The 19,914-nt window shown below is 43.8% G+C and overlaps 1 protein-coding gene across 5 annotated transcripts in view; it reads right to left on the minus strand.

Moving 5' to 3' along the window:
- Positions 1 to 1,413: 1,413 nt before the first annotated feature.
- LOC139268836 (hepatic lectin-like) overlaps positions 1,414 to 19,914 on the minus strand; it is a 105,523-nt gene continuing 87,022 nt past the window's right edge. For all 5 annotated transcript variants that reach the window (XM_070887587.1, XM_070887582.1, XM_070887583.1 and 2 more), the window contains 2 exons: positions 8,348 to 8,460; positions 1,414 to 4,451 (listed from right to left, as the gene is read on the minus strand). In XM_070887587.1, the coding sequence (XP_070743688.1) occupies positions 4,319 to 4,451; positions 8,348 to 8,460 (246 nt within the window). In that variant the 3' untranslated portion in view covers positions 1,414 to 4,318. The remainder of the gene's footprint in view (positions 4,452 to 8,347; positions 8,461 to 19,914) is intronic.

The raw sequence follows: 19,914 nt of genomic DNA on the forward strand, positions 1-19,914 counted from the left end.
AACCATCAGTGATAGAAAGCTTTTGGAACTATCGATCCAAAGTAATCTGTTTCTCCTAAGCATGCTACAATTACCATATGCCAAGTCTCAAATTGCTCATATACTTTCTGAAAGGAGATATGGAAGAGGAGGACATTTGGTGGTGAATTTCAGAACATGAAATTTAGTTGGCTGCATAGCTGCCAATCGACGAGTGAGGGAGGGATGGTGCATACACAAACCACAAGAGGCAGAGGAATTAAGTGATCAGGGGAATGAGATGGTCGAGCTGGGGCAGGTTGCAAAGATGGGGAGAGGCAAAGCTGTGAAGGATTTAAATACAAGGATGAGAATTTTAAATATAAGGCATTAGAGCCAATGTAAGTCAGCAAGGACAGAAGCAGTAGAGTTGTGGATGAGCTGGAGTTTACAGAGCATGAATGAAGTGATTTGGCTAAGAGCATTGGAATAGTGGAGTATAAGTGCCAAAGGCATGGATGAGTGTTTCTGTGACAGATGGACGAGGTGGGGTAGAGGTAGGCGATATTAAGGAGGTAAAAGTTAGCACCATTTACATTGGAGGGATTTTAGAGTTGGAACCTCAGCTAATGTCGAGTAAGTCGTAGAGGCTGTGAACAGTCTGGTTTTGCCTGAGACTGTGGGTGAGAGAGAGATGGATACAATGGCAGGGATATGGAATTTGTGATGGTGGTGATGATGGGTTCAGTTTTCCCAATGTTTAAGTGGAGGATATTGCAGCTCACCCAAGACTGGATGTCAAAAAAACAGTCTGGCACCTAGGTAGCAGAGGGGTTTCAGAGACAACAGGGCTGAATGTCATCAGAATATATGATATATACAAAAGTAAACTATCGCAAGATTATCAGGATTAAAAGTATTTGATGCATTTAAGGGGAAACTAGATAAGCACCTGTGCGAGAAAGGAACAGAAGGACATGTTGATGGGGTTAGATGAAGAAGGGCGGAAGGAGGCTTGTGTGCAGCATTACCACCGGCGTGGACCTATTACGCTTAATGGCCTGTTTCTGTGCTGTAAATGCTTTGAGATACTTTGCAAAATTAGAAAAATCACCTGGGGATAAATGGTATGAATTTTAGAATACTGAAGGAGAATCCTGAAAGACATAGAGAGGCAACAAACATAATGGCTCAGATTTTGTGGTCAGTGACAAAGGGACGGTGCTTGCCACTGACCTTGAAGAAAGCTGGCCACAAAGACTTAGCGGGCTCTGTGGTGTCGATTTCTATGATTATGATGTCAATTTCATTCTGGAACCATCTCTAGGCGATCTCCGGCGTCCAGGAATAGTGACATCATCGATCAGGCTGAACAGCCAATCAGATTGAAGAATTCTCACACATGATCTCATTCACTATTTAATCATTTTACAGAGTGAAATAAAGATTGGGTCATATACACGAGATAAAGGTAAATATTGAAATATCATAAACAAACTTTATTATTTTAAAAATCTATGGATTTTTTTTAAATCGCAGAATGGAGGGAATGACACTTCACACTTCTAAAAGTAGTTTTTTCAGATCCAGAGAGGGTGTTCCGAAGTAATTATGGCTTAGTACGCTAAAAATGCAGTTACACCTCATTCACGAGGGCTTAAGTTTTTCAAGCATTTTTACAGTGAGAATAGTGCATAAAAATTTGTAGTTCACACCAAATCACTGGTTCTCTGCTGATTGCATCTTCAAAGACTGCAGGAGCAGGGTATCACTGACAGAAACTTAGGATTTCCCCGTTTAAGTGTATACGTGCAGATGCCAGAAGTTGCTGTCAGTTTTACACAGTAATGACGACTAACACTGACAGTTTCATCATCTTTACAACCACAAATTCCGGGCCATTGTAACAAAAATCTTTGGAAATCGGACCTGGAACATGGCAAATATTATGGAGTCTTTCAAGAAGGATAAATCAGTAAAATATGGACTAATCGTAACTCAGTTTTGGATAAGCCTCGAGGGTAGATTTTCAACTTGTCACCTAAGTGTACAACCGGCATTGCAAACAAGCTACTTGTAGAAACCTCCTGATTTCCATTTCCACTGATTTCAATGAGAATTAAATACTGTTGGTTTCAATAATGGGCGGCAGCGCCACAACTTCAATCATACACCCCGGAGGCAAGTTGAAAATCTACTCGCTAAAGTCCCTTAAAGTAAGTGAACACTGAGTGGCATGGACTAGTCAGAGACAGAGACAGTCAGCACGGATTCATCAAAGTGGGAACTTGCTTCAATAATTGAAGAGAATTTTCTGAGGAAATTGCAGAATGTATAGCCAAAAGCTATGTGGTAGATGTAGTCCCCCTCATGGCCGTGGAGCTCCTCCTGAAGTCGCAGTGCAGATTTCGTCCCCTCCGGAGCACAATGGACATGATTTTTACAGCGCGACAGTTGCAGGAAAAATGCAGGAAACAGCGCCAGCCCTTATACATGGCTTTATTCGACCTTACAAAGGCCTTCGACACTGTCAACCACGAGGGTCTATACAGCATCCTCCTCCATTTCGGATGCTCCCAAAAGTACGTCACCATACTCCGCCTGCTCCACGACGACATACAAGCCGTGATCCTTACCAACAGATCCATCACAGACCCAATTCATGTCCGGACCGGGGTCAAGCAGGGCTGCGTCATCACCCCAACCCTCTTCTCAATCTTCCTCGCTGCCATGCTCCACCTCACAGTTGATAAGCTCCCCGCTGGAGTGGAGCTAAACTACAGAAACAGTGGGAAGCTGTTCAACCTTCGCCGTCTCCAGGCCAGGTCCAAGACCACTTCAACCTCTGTCGTTGAGCTACAGTACACGGATGACTCCTGTGTCTATGCACAAACAGAGGCTAAACTCCAGAACATAGTCGACATATTTACCGAGGCGTATAAAAGCATGGGCCTTATGCTAAACATTAGTAAGACAAAGGTCCTCCAGCAGCCTGTCCTTGCCGCACAGCACTGCCCCCAAACATCAAAATCCACGGCGTGGCCCTGGACAACGTGAACCACTTCCCCAATCTCGGGAGCATCAAATCAACAAGAGCAGGCATTGATGATGAGATCCAACACCGTCTCCAGTGCGCCAGTGCAGCCTTCAGCCGCCTGAGGAAACGAGTGTTTGAAGATCAGTCCCTCAAAACTGTCACCAAGCTCATGGTCTACAGGGCCGTAGTAATACCCGCCCTCCTGTATGCCTCAGAGACGTGGACCATGTACAGTAGACACCTCAAGTCGCTGGAGAAATACCACCAGCGATGTCTCCGCAAGATCCTGCAAATCCCCTGGGAGGACAAACGCACAAATATTAACGTCCTCATCCAGGCCAATATCCCCAGCATTGAAGCACTGACCACACTTGATCAACTCAGCTGGGCAGGCCACATAGTTCGCCTGCCAGACACGAGACTCCCAAAGCAACCGCTCTACTCGGAACTCGTCCACGGCAAACGAGCCAAAGGCGGGCAGAGGAAACGTTACAAGGACACCTCAAAGTCTCCCTGATAAAGTGCGACATCCCCACTGACACCTGGAAGTCCTTGGTCATAGACCGCCCTAAGTGGAGGAAGTGCATTCGGGAGGGCGCTGAGCTCCTCGAGTATCATCGCCGAGAGCATGCAGAAATCAAGCGCAGGCAGAAGGAGCGTACGGCAAACCAGGCTCCTTCCCACCCTTTCCCTCAACGACGATCTGTCCCACCTGTGACAGAGACTGTGGTTCTCGTATTGGACTGTTCAGCCACCTAAGAACTCTTGCTAAGAGTGGAAGCAAGTCTTCCTCAATTCCGAGGGACTGCCTATGATGGGTGATGATGATGATGATGGTAGATGTAGTAAAAATTGATTTTGAGAAGTTCTTTAATAAGGCAAAAATGGTTACTTTTTTATAGTCACACCGATTAATAACATTTTGCAATATCTCACAGATATAAAATATACTAAGCCCAATGACTTCATGTGAGTTAGTTAGTTACTTAAAGTAATCTCAAAGTAATATATATAAAACCATAACAAACGGCTTCTTACCCTCACAGCTCCTCATTTATAATAGATTATAATATTAAGCAAGGTATAATTCAGTGAAAGAAAATATGGCACTGTTTTCAAATAAGTGCTGTTTGGCCGAACGTGTACATGGACCATACCGATATGACCAAATCCTCTGATATAAAGCATATTTCGCAGACTGTGATTATTGGGTTAATTAGCACATTATAAACAATCAAACATTTTATGTTTAGTACTCATTTGAGGCTTTGTTTTGCCAATTCCTTTGGTGTTTTTTCTTCATTACATGCTATTCACATTGTATCAGATGGGCATTTTTTCACAAATATATAGATGATTGGTGTTGCAAGGATCGTCGTTCCACAGACCGTTGGCGATAAAATGAGCGCAATCTTCGCCATTCCCGTAATCATTTGGCTGACCAGGTTTCCAGAACCTAATTACAAAAACAAAATACATATATGAACTATAGGTATTAGCTACCAATTGGATACAGGCGTGTTAAAAATGGATAGATAGGGGTGAATTTGTCAGCATGAAAATGTCACGAAAATACTGCTTAAAGAATTTTGCCTACTGGGTAGAATTCTCGTGGAGGGTCTCCCGATTTCCCACCATAACTTCATGCCAACAAATATTCAGGTTTGTTGGTGTGCAGGGAGCCTCAGTTGCAAACACTGTGCAATCATCAATGAACATCTCCATTTCTGACCTTAAGATGGAGGGAAGGTCATTGATGAAGCAGCTGAAGATAGTTGGGTCTTGGACACTTCCCTGAGGGACTCCTGCAGTGATGTTCTGGGGCTGAGATGATTGGCCTTGCACAATCACAAGCATGTTCCTTTGTGTTACATATGACTCCAGCCAATGTAGAGTTTTCCCCCTGATTCCAATTGACTTCAATTTGACTAGGGCTCCTTGGTGCCACACTTAGTCAAATGCTGCCTTTATGTCAAGGGCAGTCACCTCTGGATTTCAGCTCTTTTGTCCAAGTTTGGATTAAGTCTATAATGAGGTCTGGAGCTGATTGATAGCACTGTCAACGACACCTTCCATCACTTTACTGATGATTGAGAGTAGACTGATGAGGTGGTAATTGTCCGGATTGGATTTGTCCAGCTTTTTGTGGGCAATTTTCCACATTGTCGGGTAGATGCCAGTTTTGTAGCTGTAGTGGAACAGCTTGGCTAGTGATGCGGCTAGTTCTGGAGTACAAGTCTTCAGCACTATAGCCAGGATTTTGTCAGGGCCCATAGCCTTTGCTGTATCCAGAGCATTGAATAAAATTGGCTGAAGATTGGGTTCTGTGAAGGTGGGGATCTCAGGAGGAGGCTGAGATGGATTATCCACTTAGCACTTCTGGCTGAAGATGGTTGCGAATGCTTTAGCCTTGTCTTTTGCACTCATGTGCTGGGCTCTGCCATCATTGAGGATGGGGATGTTCATGGATCCTCCTACTCCTCCTGTTAATTATTTAATTGTCCACCACCATTCATGACTGGATGTGACATGATTGGAGAGCTTTGATCTGATACGTTGGATGTGGTATCACTTAGCTATGTCTTTAGCATGCTGTTTCTGCTGTTTAGCATGTATGTAGTCCTATGTTGTAGCTTCACCAGGTTGGCATTTCATTTTTAGGTATGCCTGGTTCTGCTCCTGGCATGCTCTTCTACACTCCTCATTGAACCAGCATTGATTTCCTGGCTGAATGGTAATGGTAGAATAAGGGATATGCTGGGCCCTGAGGTTAAAGATTGTGATGGAATACAATTCTGCTGCTGCTGTGGCCCACAGTGCCTCATGGATGCCTAGTTATGAGCTGCTAGATCTGTTCTGAATCTATCCCATTTAGCACAGTGGTACACCATCGCAGGTCGGGGCTGTAAATAGAGCTGGAGTGCCGGGCCCTGGTACATCGCGGGCAACTCTGACCTGTGTGAGAACACCACCACAGGTTGGGGCTATAAATAGAGCTAGAGCGCCAGGCCCTGGAACATCGTGGTGGAGGTGCGGCGAATGAGGGTACGGGGCCCAGAAGGGCCGAGGGCCCTGGGCATCACGGACCTGTCCACACTACGATATGTCTGCGCACTAGGTCTGTGCAGCAGAGCAGGTCTAGTCGTTCTGGTTAATCCTTGCCACTGGATAAAGGCCTAGCTCTGTCAAGCCCGTGTGGTGGCTGATGTGCAAGAGTCACCACACATTAAAAAAAATTCACGCACAGCCATCTTTCACCCCTTCAACTGGAGTTCAGGACTGGAACATCAGGTCCTTCATTGAAACATCTGTGAACTCTCGTGGAAGCAAGTCATCCTCGTTCGAGGGACCGCCTATGATGAGTGCCACACAACACAATGGAGGGTGTCCTCAGTGTGAAGATGGGATTTTGTCTCCACATGGACTGTGTGGTGGTCACTCCTACCAATGCTGTCATGGACAGATGCATCTACCACAGGTAGATTGGTGAGAATGAGGTCAACCCTGTGTTGGTTCTCTCACCACCTGCTGCAGGTCCAGTCTGGCAGCTGCGTCCTTCAGGACTCGGCCAGCTCGGTCAGGAGTTCCACAGAGCCACTCTTGCTGATCGACATTGAAGTCCCCCAGCCGGAGTACATTCAGTGCCTTTGCTACTCTCAGTGCTTCTTCCAAGTATTGTTCAACATGGAAGAATATGATTCATCAACAGAGGGAGGGCAGTAGGTGAAAATCAGCAGGAGATTTCCTTGCCCATGTTTGACCTGATGCCATCTGTCGATTTAAAGCTGTTGGAGATATTATTTCCCGGGGAACAGTGGAGAAAAAATTGTTGTAGTGACATTGCAGTGACATGTAAATGCTTTCAGGGAAATTTCCTCTGACTAATGTGTTCTTTTCGAACATTGGCATAATTGGCTAGAGGTACCGACAGCCAGAAAGTGGTTCTCGACCAGATAGGGACCAGAATAATTATTTGATAATCCTGAAAAGAGGGCAATTTTCTGTGATATTTACCAAAATGGATGAAAATGTCGAAACCGCCTATCTGGTCTCTTGTGAGTCCTATTGAAGCCTCGCATCATGGATTCTGTGAGCTTTGACCTCGATTATTGGAAAGATAGCAGGGGCAATTGTCAGCAGTGAGTTCAGGTGCTAAGGAGCCTCAAGGCTGGCCAAAATGGGCTCTTCTGCTGGAAAGCTGGTTTAACATGCATTTAAGCGTAAGACACCATCTTGGTAAAGTTTGCAATAGGAATGGCCAACTGGTGGTTTGTTTTGGGGCTGATGCCACTTAAAATGCATGCTAGTACTTGATATAGAGGCTGGATGATATTTTGGTTGCTAGCACTTGTCCTAATGCCTTCTCCTAACAGTGGCCAGCTGTTTCAGAGTAAACACATTGTTGTTTTGGATTTGTAGCACTACCTAAAGGGATACTCTGCTTTCACTGTTCAGTTGCTGCTGGAGCTGTGAAGAGGACCTCTGAAACACATCGGGAGACTTTCTGGGACACTTTACCAATACTGTAGCAACATTTATTTGATAAATTTTCTGTGGACTTCACCGAAAAATTAATTGCTGCGCTATTCCACCTTATAGGAGTCACCAGGAGAAAGGCAGTGCTTGGTCATGGGCTTCTTGTTTGGGGTCCTCCTTGGTCTGGACGACGAATGGGAGGACAGAGGAGCTCCAACTGCTGCAGGAAAGATGGGCAGGAGGGCGAAGAGGGTAAAGTGGCATCCTTTCCTCTTGCAGATACAGGACATCCCTCTCCTCAGGACCTTCTTCTGCAGCTGTCTGGTTTGGCACCTCCAGGCAAGTTCAAATTATGGTAATGTACAATTTGGATGGAAATTGTGTGCTAAATCCAGATTTTCAAACTGGTATTTCTTATTAGCATAGAACGTATTCAGCACCTGTTTTCACACTTTGGCCAAAATCATCATCATCATAGGCGATCCCTCGAACGAGGATGACTTGCTTCCACGGGTTCACAGGTGTTTCGGTGAAGGACCTGATGTTCCAGTCCTGAACTCCAATTGAGGGGGTGGAAGATGCCTGTGCGTGAATTCTTTTAATGTGTGGTGACTGTTGCACAGCTAGGTCTTCATCCAGTGGCAAGGGTTAACCAGGACGACTGGAGAGCTGCTCTGCTGCACACTGCTACATGGCCAAAATAACCTTCTGCTTTCTGCTGTGCGCTCTCTAATCACAATTTTCCTTGCCATTAAAATGAATGATGGGAAATCTTGGGCTGTCGAGCGTACGAGGAGAAACCCAGACCGTTTGTCCAAAAGAAGATAACTCGTTAACAGGGGAGAATTCTGTAATGAACAGAATGAATTTACTTACTTTGGAGTGCTCGAATAACTCGTACCATCTTCCCAACGCCACACACCTTCGTTGATCATGTCAGTGAGTCCAATCCAATAAAACTGGGAATGTGCATGCCTAGCAAGGAAATCCTGTGATGCAATTGGATGTAACTTTAATTACACCAAGTACAAGAACACCCACTAAAGAATGACAATAAACAAAGGGGCAGAAATGTGTTTTCGGTGGGAACCCATTAAATGCCGTGCCCGACCCGATATTCAATTCTACTGACTTGCATTGATTATATATTTAATTTCAATAAAAGATATGGTTAATACCGATAACCCAAATGTAGGTATGCCTTATGTGCTGTTGTCAATAATGTCAAAAAGTCGATTGTTTCAGCCAGAGATTAAAAGGGCTCTCAGTACTTCCTATTGCTTGTGTGTCCAATTTTGTCCCTTTCTTACTTAAAGAACTGACTTTTTCCATGGCTCACATTTCCACCAATAGAATTTCAGTATTTGACAAAAACAACAACTCCAACTTGTATTTATATAGTGCCTTTAACATAGTAAAATGTCCCAAGGCACTTTGCAGGAGTATTATAAGACAAAAATAAAATTTAATTGGACAACATTTTTGCTCATCCAGAACTGGATGTCAGACAAGCAGTCTGACAGTATAGAGACCGTAGAGGGATGGGTCAAATGAAACAACAGCGGAGAAGTTGGGCAGTGTGGCACCCATTTTTTAAGCGCTATATTGCTTTCTAATGCTTGAAAGCGGGGTCTGAGTTGCGTGCAGACACTTCTGATGGGAAGTAAGCCAGATGTCATCTTGGTAAAGGGGTTTGTACACATGCAGCTAACGACCGCCCCCAGCATGCATAACAGGCAGCTTATGACCTCAATTGGTGTGCAATGCTGATTTGACACCAGCACTGCCATGTTTGAATGCCATGTTCCAGCCTACACCCTGTCTTAACCTCAAACATCTGAATACGCTTTAAGTGCTATGAAGGAAACCCCCCACCAGCGATAGTTAAAGGGATTAGGAACTACTTACAGGTTAGTTGCTGGGTTATTTCTTCTGGCTGCTGGTACAATTGTACAGGTTTTGGAGTTTTCCAATACTTGCCTAAAGATTGAATAGTCTGCATGGAGTGCTCTGGCTGGCTGGTGTAGAAATATCTTTTTGTTGATTTGAAAATTTGTGCTGAAATAAGTTGCTTCCAGATATGGGTGGCCTGCTAGGGAATTGAGCATGAGTGGGAGAATGAAGAGCGGTCATGCAGAGCTGGGTAAGCTGCTATTAGAGAGACGAGGATGAGGGCGAGAAGGGCTCTCAAAGGGAGGCCATATCCGCAGAGGGTCTTTAGGAAGCAATTCTCTTACCTCAACCTCAGCAAGGACCAAAGTTGAGATGTCTTTGCTTCACAGTTGTACAGTTTTGGTCTCCTTATGTAAGGAGGGATATACTTGCATTGGAGGCAGTTCAGAGAAGGTTCACTAGGTTGATTCCTGGGATGAAGGGGTTGTCGAATGAAGAATGGTTAAGCAGGTTGGGCTTATACACATTGGTGTTTAGAAGAATGAGAGGTGGTCTTATTGAAACATATAAGATTCTAAAGGGGATTGACTGGGTAGATACAGAGAGGTTTTTTCCCCTCCTGGGGAATCTCGAACTAGGAGGTATAGTTTCAGAATAAGGGGTTGAACATTTAAAACAGAGATGAGGAGGAATTTTTCTCTCAGAGGGTCGCGAATCTTTGGAATTCTCTACCCCAGAGAGCTGTTGAGGCTGGGTCATTGAATATATTTAAGGTGGAGATAGACAGATTTTTGAATGATAGGGGAGTCAAGGGTTTATGGGGAATGGGTACGAAAGTGGAGTCGAGGCCAAAATCAGATCATATTGAATGGTGGAGCAGGCTCGATGGGCTAAATGGCCTACTCCTACTCCTATTTTTTATGTTGTTATGTTCACAGAAGAGGTTGTGACAAAAATCTATCAAGAGCTGCAACCTCAAAGTGGAGCAAGGACAGCACTGCTTGTGGCAGTCAAGGTGACTGTGGTTCTTAACTTTTATGGGTCTGGCTGCTGGAGATATAAGTAACATCTCGCATTTTACAGCACACTGCTGCATAAGGGAGGTCACAGCTGTCTATTCACAGCGCGACAGCTTCATCTCATTCACTCTTGCCAGAAACAAACAGGTGGAGTGAACACAACAGTTTGCATGGATTGCAGGCTTCCCCATGGTGCAATGTGCCTTTGATTTCATGTACATTGTCTTGTGGTGCATCATGTGAACTAGGCCATTTTCATGAATCAAAAGGGATTCCACTCTCTCAATGTACAGCTGGTGTGCAACCACAGGCAGCTCATCATGCAGGTGAATGCCCGTTATCCTGGCAATAGTTCAGATTCCTTCATCTGCAGCAGTCTTCTATGCTACCTATACTTGAGTCAGCACGGCAAGTCAAAGGCAGGCTACTGGGTGACAAGGGTTATCCACTCATGACTCGGATCATGACTCTGGTCCAGATACCCCGCACATGTGCACAGGGGGCCTACAATGAGAGCCATGCTGCCACGAGGAACATTATAGAGCATACCATCGGTGCTCTCAAGCAACGCCTCCGCTGCCTGGAAAACTCTGGAGGAGCCCTGCAGTAATCAGCTGAGTGGGTATCAAGATTTGTGGTAGTATGCTGCATGCTGCACAACCTGGCCATTATGAGGGAATAGTCCTTGCCACCGCCTATCAGGTGATAAGCTGAGGAGTAGGTGCATGAGGAAGAGGAGGAGGGGAAGGAAGTGGAGGAGGAGAAAATGCAACAGGAAGTGGAGGAATAGGAACAGAAATGGAGAATACAACATTGACAGCCCCTTTCTGCCCGGGCTCTACATGATCAAATAATTCATGAACAATATCAATAACCTCAACCACACCACCCCATTCACTAACCGTCCCACACTCCTTACCTTGTCTCCATCACTGACCATCACATTATCATAACAGCACAAGAATAAGTGCCACCTGAAAATGCACATTCCAATCTGATTTTACAAAGTCAATCATGAAATAATGCTTAAAAAATCAACTATTCACCCTTGTGCATTCCATTAGTACCTGTCTTCCTTGTGCTTTTGCCTCTCCTAATACTCCTAAAAGCTTCTTCCCTAATAGCTGCAGCATGGGTAGTGGAAGGCTGCTGCCCTACAATTGAGCATACTGCAGATGGCCTTAGAGGGTGACCTTGGGCACCTCTGAGCCTAGAAGACCAGGCTTCAGACTGTACCACCTTGGCCTGCGCTGCAGCTGTCTGGGCTGCTTGGCTGACTGTTAACAGCAAGGGCAGGGTGGCAGGCATGACAGCAGGAATGCTGTCATTCTGAGAGAGGAAAGCATGTTCGTGCTCCATGGAGCCACTGTCAGTCTCCCGGGTTGGGACTTTAGCAATCCTACTGATCTTTTGCAGAATAGATTAAAGGACTGCTGTGTCGCCTGGAAGCCCCTTTGAACAGTAGTATGCAGAGCCAGGATAGCAGCAGTCTGAGCTTCCAATGCAGCATTCAGACTGTTGATGGAAGCTGTTTGTGCTGCAATGGAAGCTATTTTTAAGCAATGGAAGCTGTGACATTGGCCATAAGATAAGGTAACTGCCGTGTTTATCCCTCTCCACTTTTTTGAACAGGGGTGTAACTTTTGCAATCCTCCAGTCTTCTGGCACCATTCTTATATCTAAGGAGGATTGGAATATTGCGGCCGCTAGAGCCTCCACAATTTTCACCATTACTTCCCTCAACAAACTTGGATGCAGCCCAACCGGACTGGATGACATTTCTACTTTGCGCACTGTCAACCATTTAAGTACCTCCTATTTATCTATTTTATTCTGTCCAATTTCTCTACTATCTCCTCCTTTATTGTGACATTGGCAGCATCTTTATTGAATACAGATGCAAAGTATTAGAACTCAGCCATGCCCTCTGCCTCCACAAGAAGATATCATTATGGTCCGAAATCAGTCTCACCCTTCCTTCAACTACCATTTTACTCTTTATATGTCGATAAAAGACTTTTGGTTTCCATTTTATATTACCTGCTAATATATTTTCATATACTTTATACTCTTTCTTTGCCCCTCTGATTTCCTTTATCAGTTCTTTGTACTTTTTTGTATTCAGCTTGGTTCTCTACAGTATTACTACCTGACATTTTTCATAACCCTCATTTTTCTGTTTCATTTTAATCTGTATACCTTTTGTCACTTAGGGAGCTCTAGCTTTGGATGCCATTCCCTTTCCTGCTGGATACAAGAACTCCTGTTAAACTTGCTTGTGCCAGAGGTAGTGTTGTAACCTTCTCAGCTGTTACAATAAACCACAGCTAAAACAAACGGCATTTCTTCCACTAGCTTTGAGCAACACCACGATAGATTTACAACTGCTGCATATCCATCACACTCAAAGTCCAACACTTTAAAGTCTCCCACATGAAAATGTGCATCACACTTGCACTTGACTGGCTCAAATGCCATTTTAATAAAGGAAGTATCTCAACTGAACATGTGCAGAATGCAGTGACATTTAACAAACAAAAATTAAAACTACCAATCCAGCCCCCAATAGCAAGGAGCAGAAGTTTCAATGAAATTACATCTGAAAATATTTTCTGTCGCAACCTTGTGTCTTTGCCAAAGATTACACAGACTTCAAATACAATGTATAAAATAGCAGACATGTGAAAACATAAAAAATTTAGAACAAATATTGCAGCTTACCTTTAAAATCTGCCTTTGCTGTTAGGAATGCTTCAGTTAGGTTTTGATCCCTGACAACCAATCTATTTAGTTTGGCTCTTAGACCACTGTGTGCGCCGCTGGATGGCCAACTTCCTGGCATTTTTAATGTGATCCTAAGCAATGCCAGGGGACACACTATGAAAAGTTAACTGTCTCCGCTCCCTGGAGTCCAGCTTTGCTCCTCCCACCACTTGGTCCAATCCTAGCACCAGCTGGTGAAAGAGCGGTTACCGCCACTTTCTTGACTCAATGTCATGTTAACGGGTGGCGTTAAGGTAGGGAATTTCTAATCCATTAAAGCAAGGAGGTTATCTTAGATCTTTATACAACCCTTGAAGCGCTCCAGCTGGAGTTTTGTGGTGAATTCTGAGCACCATATTTTAGAGGGGTATCAAGGCCTTGAAGAGGATGCAGTACAGATTTACTAAAATGGTACCAGGGATGCAGGACTTCAGTTATGTGGAGGGATTAGAGAAGCTTGGATGCTTCTCCTTAGAGCAGAGTAGGTTAGGGGGAGATTCGATAGAGATGTTCAAATCATGAAGGGTTTTGATAAAATAAATAATGAGAAAGTGTTTCTGAAGGCTCAGTAACCAGAGGACACAGGTTTACTGTAATGGGCAAAAAGACCAGAGAGGACTGGAAGAGAATTATTTTTACGCAGCCAGTTGTTATCATCTGGAATGCTCTGTCTAAAAGGTGGTGGAAGCAGATTCAATATAAACTTTCAAAAGGGAATTGGACAAATACTTGAAGGCGAAAGAGATGCAGGGCTATGGGGAAAAAGCAGGGGAGTGGGACTAACTGGGTGGCCCTTTCAAAGAGCATGATTGGCCAAATGACTCTTTTCTGTGCTGTATCATTCTATGATTGTATGATTGTTTTAAATGGTAATGGCTCCACCCCATGGAAGAACTAAGAATGAGATGTTTCCTTTAGCAGCACAGTTGCCCTTAAATTACTCCCCATTTATTGCAATGGGTTAGGGCTACACCTACAGTGTTATCCATTGAACTGAATGAGCTCGGGACATTTAAGTGTTATCAATGTTAAGATTTTATATTTATACTAGTGGATTTCCTATCTTGTTACACTTGATTAGCTGGAGTATATGGTTTCCTTTTTGTCCTTTTCTATTGTCTTTGTGTTTCTGTTTTGTATTATTTGTGCTTGGGATGTGGACAACAGTGACCCAGCTGTATTTCTCGCCCATATCTCTAATTATCTCTCTGCCACACCTCTTTTGCTTTTGGGTCTCTTTCTGCTTCTTTTCTACTTTAATCTCCCGACTTCTTTGTGCTTCTATCTCCTGCCTCTTATGTTTATCTCATCCTATTTCTGCTTTTCCTTTCAGGCATGAGGATGCTGCTAGGAGTGTGGAGAATGGATCCACTGATGCCCGCAGCCTATGTGTTCCAGTGGTGTATGTGTGGAATGTCTAGCCTGTAGCATTTAGTAACTGGATTCCCAACCCTTCCCCAGTCGCTCATATTTCCTGCACCCTTGAATCTAACCATGTCCCCAATACCTGTGGCAACCTACTACCCCTTTTCCTTTCTACCATCTATCCCTCTCATCATTACCCACTCCTCTTCCCCTGTCAACTTCAAGTTTAATTTCAGTGTTTATAAGATTGTTCATGTTGTAGCCTGGCTCAGGCAAGACAGTGTGCATGTACTTGGAAGCAGTAGCGTCAGAATCCCTGACCTCCACTATTTCAGGGTCACTCTCACTGGAGCTTGAACCCACACTCTTCCTTTGTATCTTCTCCCTGTTAACTCTGCTAGCATTCACCTCACCTTTAACTCTCCATCCTCACAATAATAGACCAGTGGGGGAAAATTGAGTCACTTGCGCCTCCCGTTAGAGCCCCCGTCAGCACTAACGGGAGGCACAAACTGTCAGCTCACCTTCTGAGTTTACCAGGTCGCCCATGGGGTCCACACTGCTTGGGGATCATGTCAGATAAGCAAGGCGGGAGTTGCATGGTCATGGAATCATTTCATTACTTGACAGCTGCAAATGTGCTATAAAAGATCCCATCTCACAGCTGTTCACTTTCCAAGCTCAGAAGCTGTAGCTTGCTGCATTTGGAACACAGATTGATTGAGCTTTATGCAGATTGCAAGTGTTTGGAGAAAACTCTCTTTCCACTGTCACCTCATTGAAACAATCTCTTTCGCCATGGATAGATTGTTTCTGTCATCTCAAGTTCACCTACCATCTATTACATTGGCATGGGCACCCTTAAAACTATCTCGCCTTGGTCCTCAGAATCTCACTACATTCAGCCCCAACACCAGCAGCAGCAGGCACACCAGCAGCACCAACAACAAGACCAACCTTCTCCGCCATCAACTGATGCTGCATAGGACAGAGGGCATTAGCACTGACCACACTGCTGCCTGGGATGCCAAGGATGGTCTCACCATGGCCAAATTTACTTACTTGAAACTGTATATCGAGCACATGATGCACTAGGTTGGCACCATCCCACACCAACACCATAAAAGCATCCCTACAATGCCCAAGCCATTCCTTTCACACACATCACCATTGCGGGGGGCACCGTTATGTCTCACTAAGCCACTTCCAAAGGTGCACACAAATCTGTCCAAGCGTGCAGTGTTCAAAATAAATGTTTCAATGTTTGATACCACATTAACAGAAACTTTATGTGAACATTGCATAAAATACCAAGTGCCGACCCTTGTGTGTTGTTAGTTGGTATGATTGGACTAGGATGAGGGTGAGTGTGAGGGGTGGCCAGTGAAATGGGGAAGTGATAATGTAGATAGAGAGGGATGGGTGGAGGCAGAATGATGGAGATATGATGAGTGGCTCAGCAAGATGAGGTTGAGTGTGGCTTTGCAGTAACATTTTGTGATCTACTGAGATCATTGAAAGAACTGCACCACTGCTGCCAGCTTCTCCTGACGACATCCCTCCTATGCACCAAGGCTGCTTTGGTCTCCTGGGGAGGTCTCTTTAGTCTATTGGAAGGGAAGAGAACCTTGCTGTGTGCAGTGACTCTCTCCATAAGCCTATGGAGAGAGTCAATGGGAGAGCCTGGGTGCAGCTGTACACCTCTGTGCAGTGCTCGTCAATGTTTGCAACACCTCATCATCATCATAGGCAGTGCCTCAAAATCGAGGACGACTTGCTTCCACTCCAACAGTGAGTTCTCAGGTGACTGAACAGTCCAATACAGAAATTACAGTCTCTGTCATAGGTGGGACAGACAGTTATTGAAGAAAGGGTGAGTGGGGAGTCTGGACCTCAATGCTGTAGAACACTAACAGCACAACTGTCAAAATCAATTTGCGCATGGTTTCTTTAGGGAAACCAGCTGATGACGTCACCAGACCCGCTTCCTCCAATTGGTTGGCAAACAAGCCCAATCAGGAGAAAATCATCTGGAGCCGGCTGCGAGGCTGGGACCCGCCACCAACGTCACCCGGAACAGACCCACCGAGGTTGGTAAAATCTAACCTGAACAGTTTCTGAACAACATCATGCGACTTGCTCTGAACCTATCAATTCTGAGATTATTGTCATGTGTTACATCATATGCCACTGCACCAACAGGTGGCAATGTTGCACCACATATACTTTTCCTTGGCTGGAATGCAAAAGGTCTCAGTAGAAGATATTATATACTTCACACTTTTGCAGTATATTAGTAATCTAAAATAGACATGTTGTTCCCAACCTAGGCCATAATTCTTTACACAGGATGAAACCTGGTATCTTCTTAAATTGCCTCTAAACTGACATTTCCTTGGTAGCTTAGCTTTGGCTGCAAAATCTTGTCGAACTAATCAAAACCATGTGTTAGCCTGGATCATACAGAATAAATTCATAATACAGAGATAAGACTTCTGTATTGTTTTCCTAATTTCACACCAGATGTTTTGAGTCTCCTGCCAAGTCATGCCCAATGTACATCTGTGATTTCTACACTTCCTACTTTACTACAATCTTCCAGTTAACTATCCCATGATAACCTTTACCTATGCCAAGCTGTGAACCTATTGTATATTATACACTATCCTACACGATGCTTACATTTTCTAATAGTCAACAAAACACAGGCGACAGAATTAGAGACTTGCTTTTTGTTTTAGACTTAAACTCGTGGTCTTTTTGTAAAGTAAGCTAAAAGGAAGAGAAAGAACACTTTGAGGTAAAATTTCCATAGAGGTTACCGATCTCCCCTGTAACATTGATGGAACATCAGTGGAACATCCCCCCCACCCCCACCAAAAAAAAATGGTACAACCAGCCATTTCGCCAGGAGCTCTGCCATTCTACCACCAAAGTTACGGCTAGTAATCGAGAAAATTCCAGTGGAAATCATTGATATCTGTCTCTCGCAGAATTTTATAGAATACAAAACAAAAGCTATGTCATCTTCTCTTGTCTTTGTCTCGGTATTTCTCTCACACACCACTTGCGTGCAATCACAGATACCCTTTCCATTTTGAAAATTCTCAATAAAACTGAATAAACATTTTGGAATTAAACTTTTAGATTTTTTTCAAATAATTTTGAAAAACAGCTGAAAAGAACCTGCCAAAAGTGAAATTCAGCAGTTCAGCTGACTAAATGGTATTGATACATCCTGGTAAATTGGGTACACTACAGATGCACACTCTGCATTCAGCTAACAGAGGCACAGCTGTGAGAGAAGAGGTCCACTTCATGACTTGAGAGCACCTCTGATATTCAAGAAACCAGTTCAATGAAGGCATGAAAATAATATTCTAATTATTAATGTAATCATGTAAATGTGAAATATATATTCTTTTTAAAAAAGTTTAAAATTATATTTGGACAATAGAAATTTTAGTTATCAAGGACAAATGATTCACAAAATTTTCCCAGAAAACATTTTAACTGTTTTGTGGGAACATATAATACAGCACCACTTAATGGCATTGTAACAGCTAAGAGTTGACATTTTAATATTGCAATTCATCTAGGAAATATTGAAACTTACAGCCAGCAAGAAGGCCATTCAGCTCATCGTGCCTGTTTTGGCTCTTTGAAAGAGCAGTCATGCTTAGTCCCACATCCCTGCTTTTTGTCAGTATCCTTGTATGTTGCTCAACCTCCAGTACTTATTGAACTCTGGTTTAAGATTATTTATGGAATCAGCTTCCACCAGCTTTTTTGATAGAGCATTCCATATGCTGACAACTCTGAGTGAAAAAAAAACTCCCCACCTCCCTTCTAGATATTTTTCCAATGATTTGGAACCTATGACCTCTGGGTATTGACCCACTCGCCAATATATTTTCTCTATTTACTCTATCAAAACACTTCATCAGCTTGAAAACCTTTATTAGGTCACCTCTTAACCTTCTCTGTTCCAAGGAGAACAGTCCTAACTCTTCCAACTTCTCCTCATAACTGAAGTCCCTCATCCCTGGTAACATCCTGGTAAACCTCCTCTGTCCTGAAATGTGGCACCCAGAATTGTCCACAATATTCCCGCTGAGGCCTAACCAAAGTAGATTTATAAAGTTCTAGCATGCTCGCTTTTCTTTTATATTCTATTCCTCTATTTATAAAACCAAGTAACCCATATACTGTTTTGACCACCTTATCAACTTGTCCTGCCACCTTTAAGGATTTGATGGGCACCAAGGTGTTTCTGCTCATCTACATTTTTCAGAATTGTTCAATTCATAGTATTCTGTCTTTCCATATTAGTGCATTACTTCACACTGCTCCACCATCCAGTCTATAGCAGCTTGAAGTCTATAACTATCCTCATCATGATCTACTACTTTGTGAAGTTTTGTATTATCTGCAAGCTTTACAATGCTGCGCCCTACACCCGAGTCGAGGTCGTTTATATAAATTGCAAAGAGTAATGGATGCAAAACTGACCCGTGTGGAAAACCAACTCCCAGTCTGAAAAACATCCATCCACCACCGCCCTTTGCTTCCTGACACTAAGCCAATTTTTTTATCCATGCTGCCATTTTTCCCTTAATGCCATGGGCTTCCATCTTCTTAATAGGCCTCCACTTTGTTGACTGGCTTCCAAAATCAATACATACAACAGCACTACCTTGATCAACCTTCTCTGTTACCTCGTCAAAGAACTCAATCAAGTTCATCAGATACGAGTTGCCTTCAACAAATCCCTGCTGGCTCTCCTTGATTAACCCATGCCTTTCTAAATGAAAGTTTATTTTGTCTCTGATAATGGTATCCAATAACTTCCCCACTACTGATGGTGGGCTGACTGGCCTGTAGTTTCCTGATTTATCCCTCTCCCCTTTCTTGAATGGTGATATAAAATGAACAACCCTCCATTCCTCCAGCACTATTCCTGTATCCAATGAGGATTGAAAGATTGTGACCAATGCCTCTGCTATTTCTACCTTTGCTTCTTTCAGCAACCTGGGATGCATTCCATCTAAGATCAGGTGACTTATCAACTTTTAGCAATGCTAATACTTTTAGTACGTCTTCTCTATCTATTACTATCCTGCTCATAACTTCCCTCTACTCCACTTGTGTAACCTTCACTTCATTCACTTCCTTTACGAGAGATGCAAAGTCCTCATTTAATACTTCTGCCATGTCCTCTGCCTCCACATGAAGATTTTCCTTTGGGTCCGTAAAAATCCCAACTTGTACCCTAGCAAACCGCTTACACTTTATGGGGCCGATTTTCGGTAACGCCCCATTTGGGGGGACGGTAACTGAGGCAAGACGGGACTTCCTGCACCCAGTGCAGAAGTCCCGCCCTGGTTGTAGGATTGGGGTTAC

Source organism: Pristiophorus japonicus, chromosome 8 (assembly GCF_044704955.1).
Source record: "Pristiophorus japonicus isolate sPriJap1 chromosome 8, sPriJap1.hap1, whole genome shotgun sequence".
Taxonomy (NCBI): domain Eukaryota; kingdom Metazoa; phylum Chordata; class Chondrichthyes; family Pristiophoridae; genus Pristiophorus; species Pristiophorus japonicus.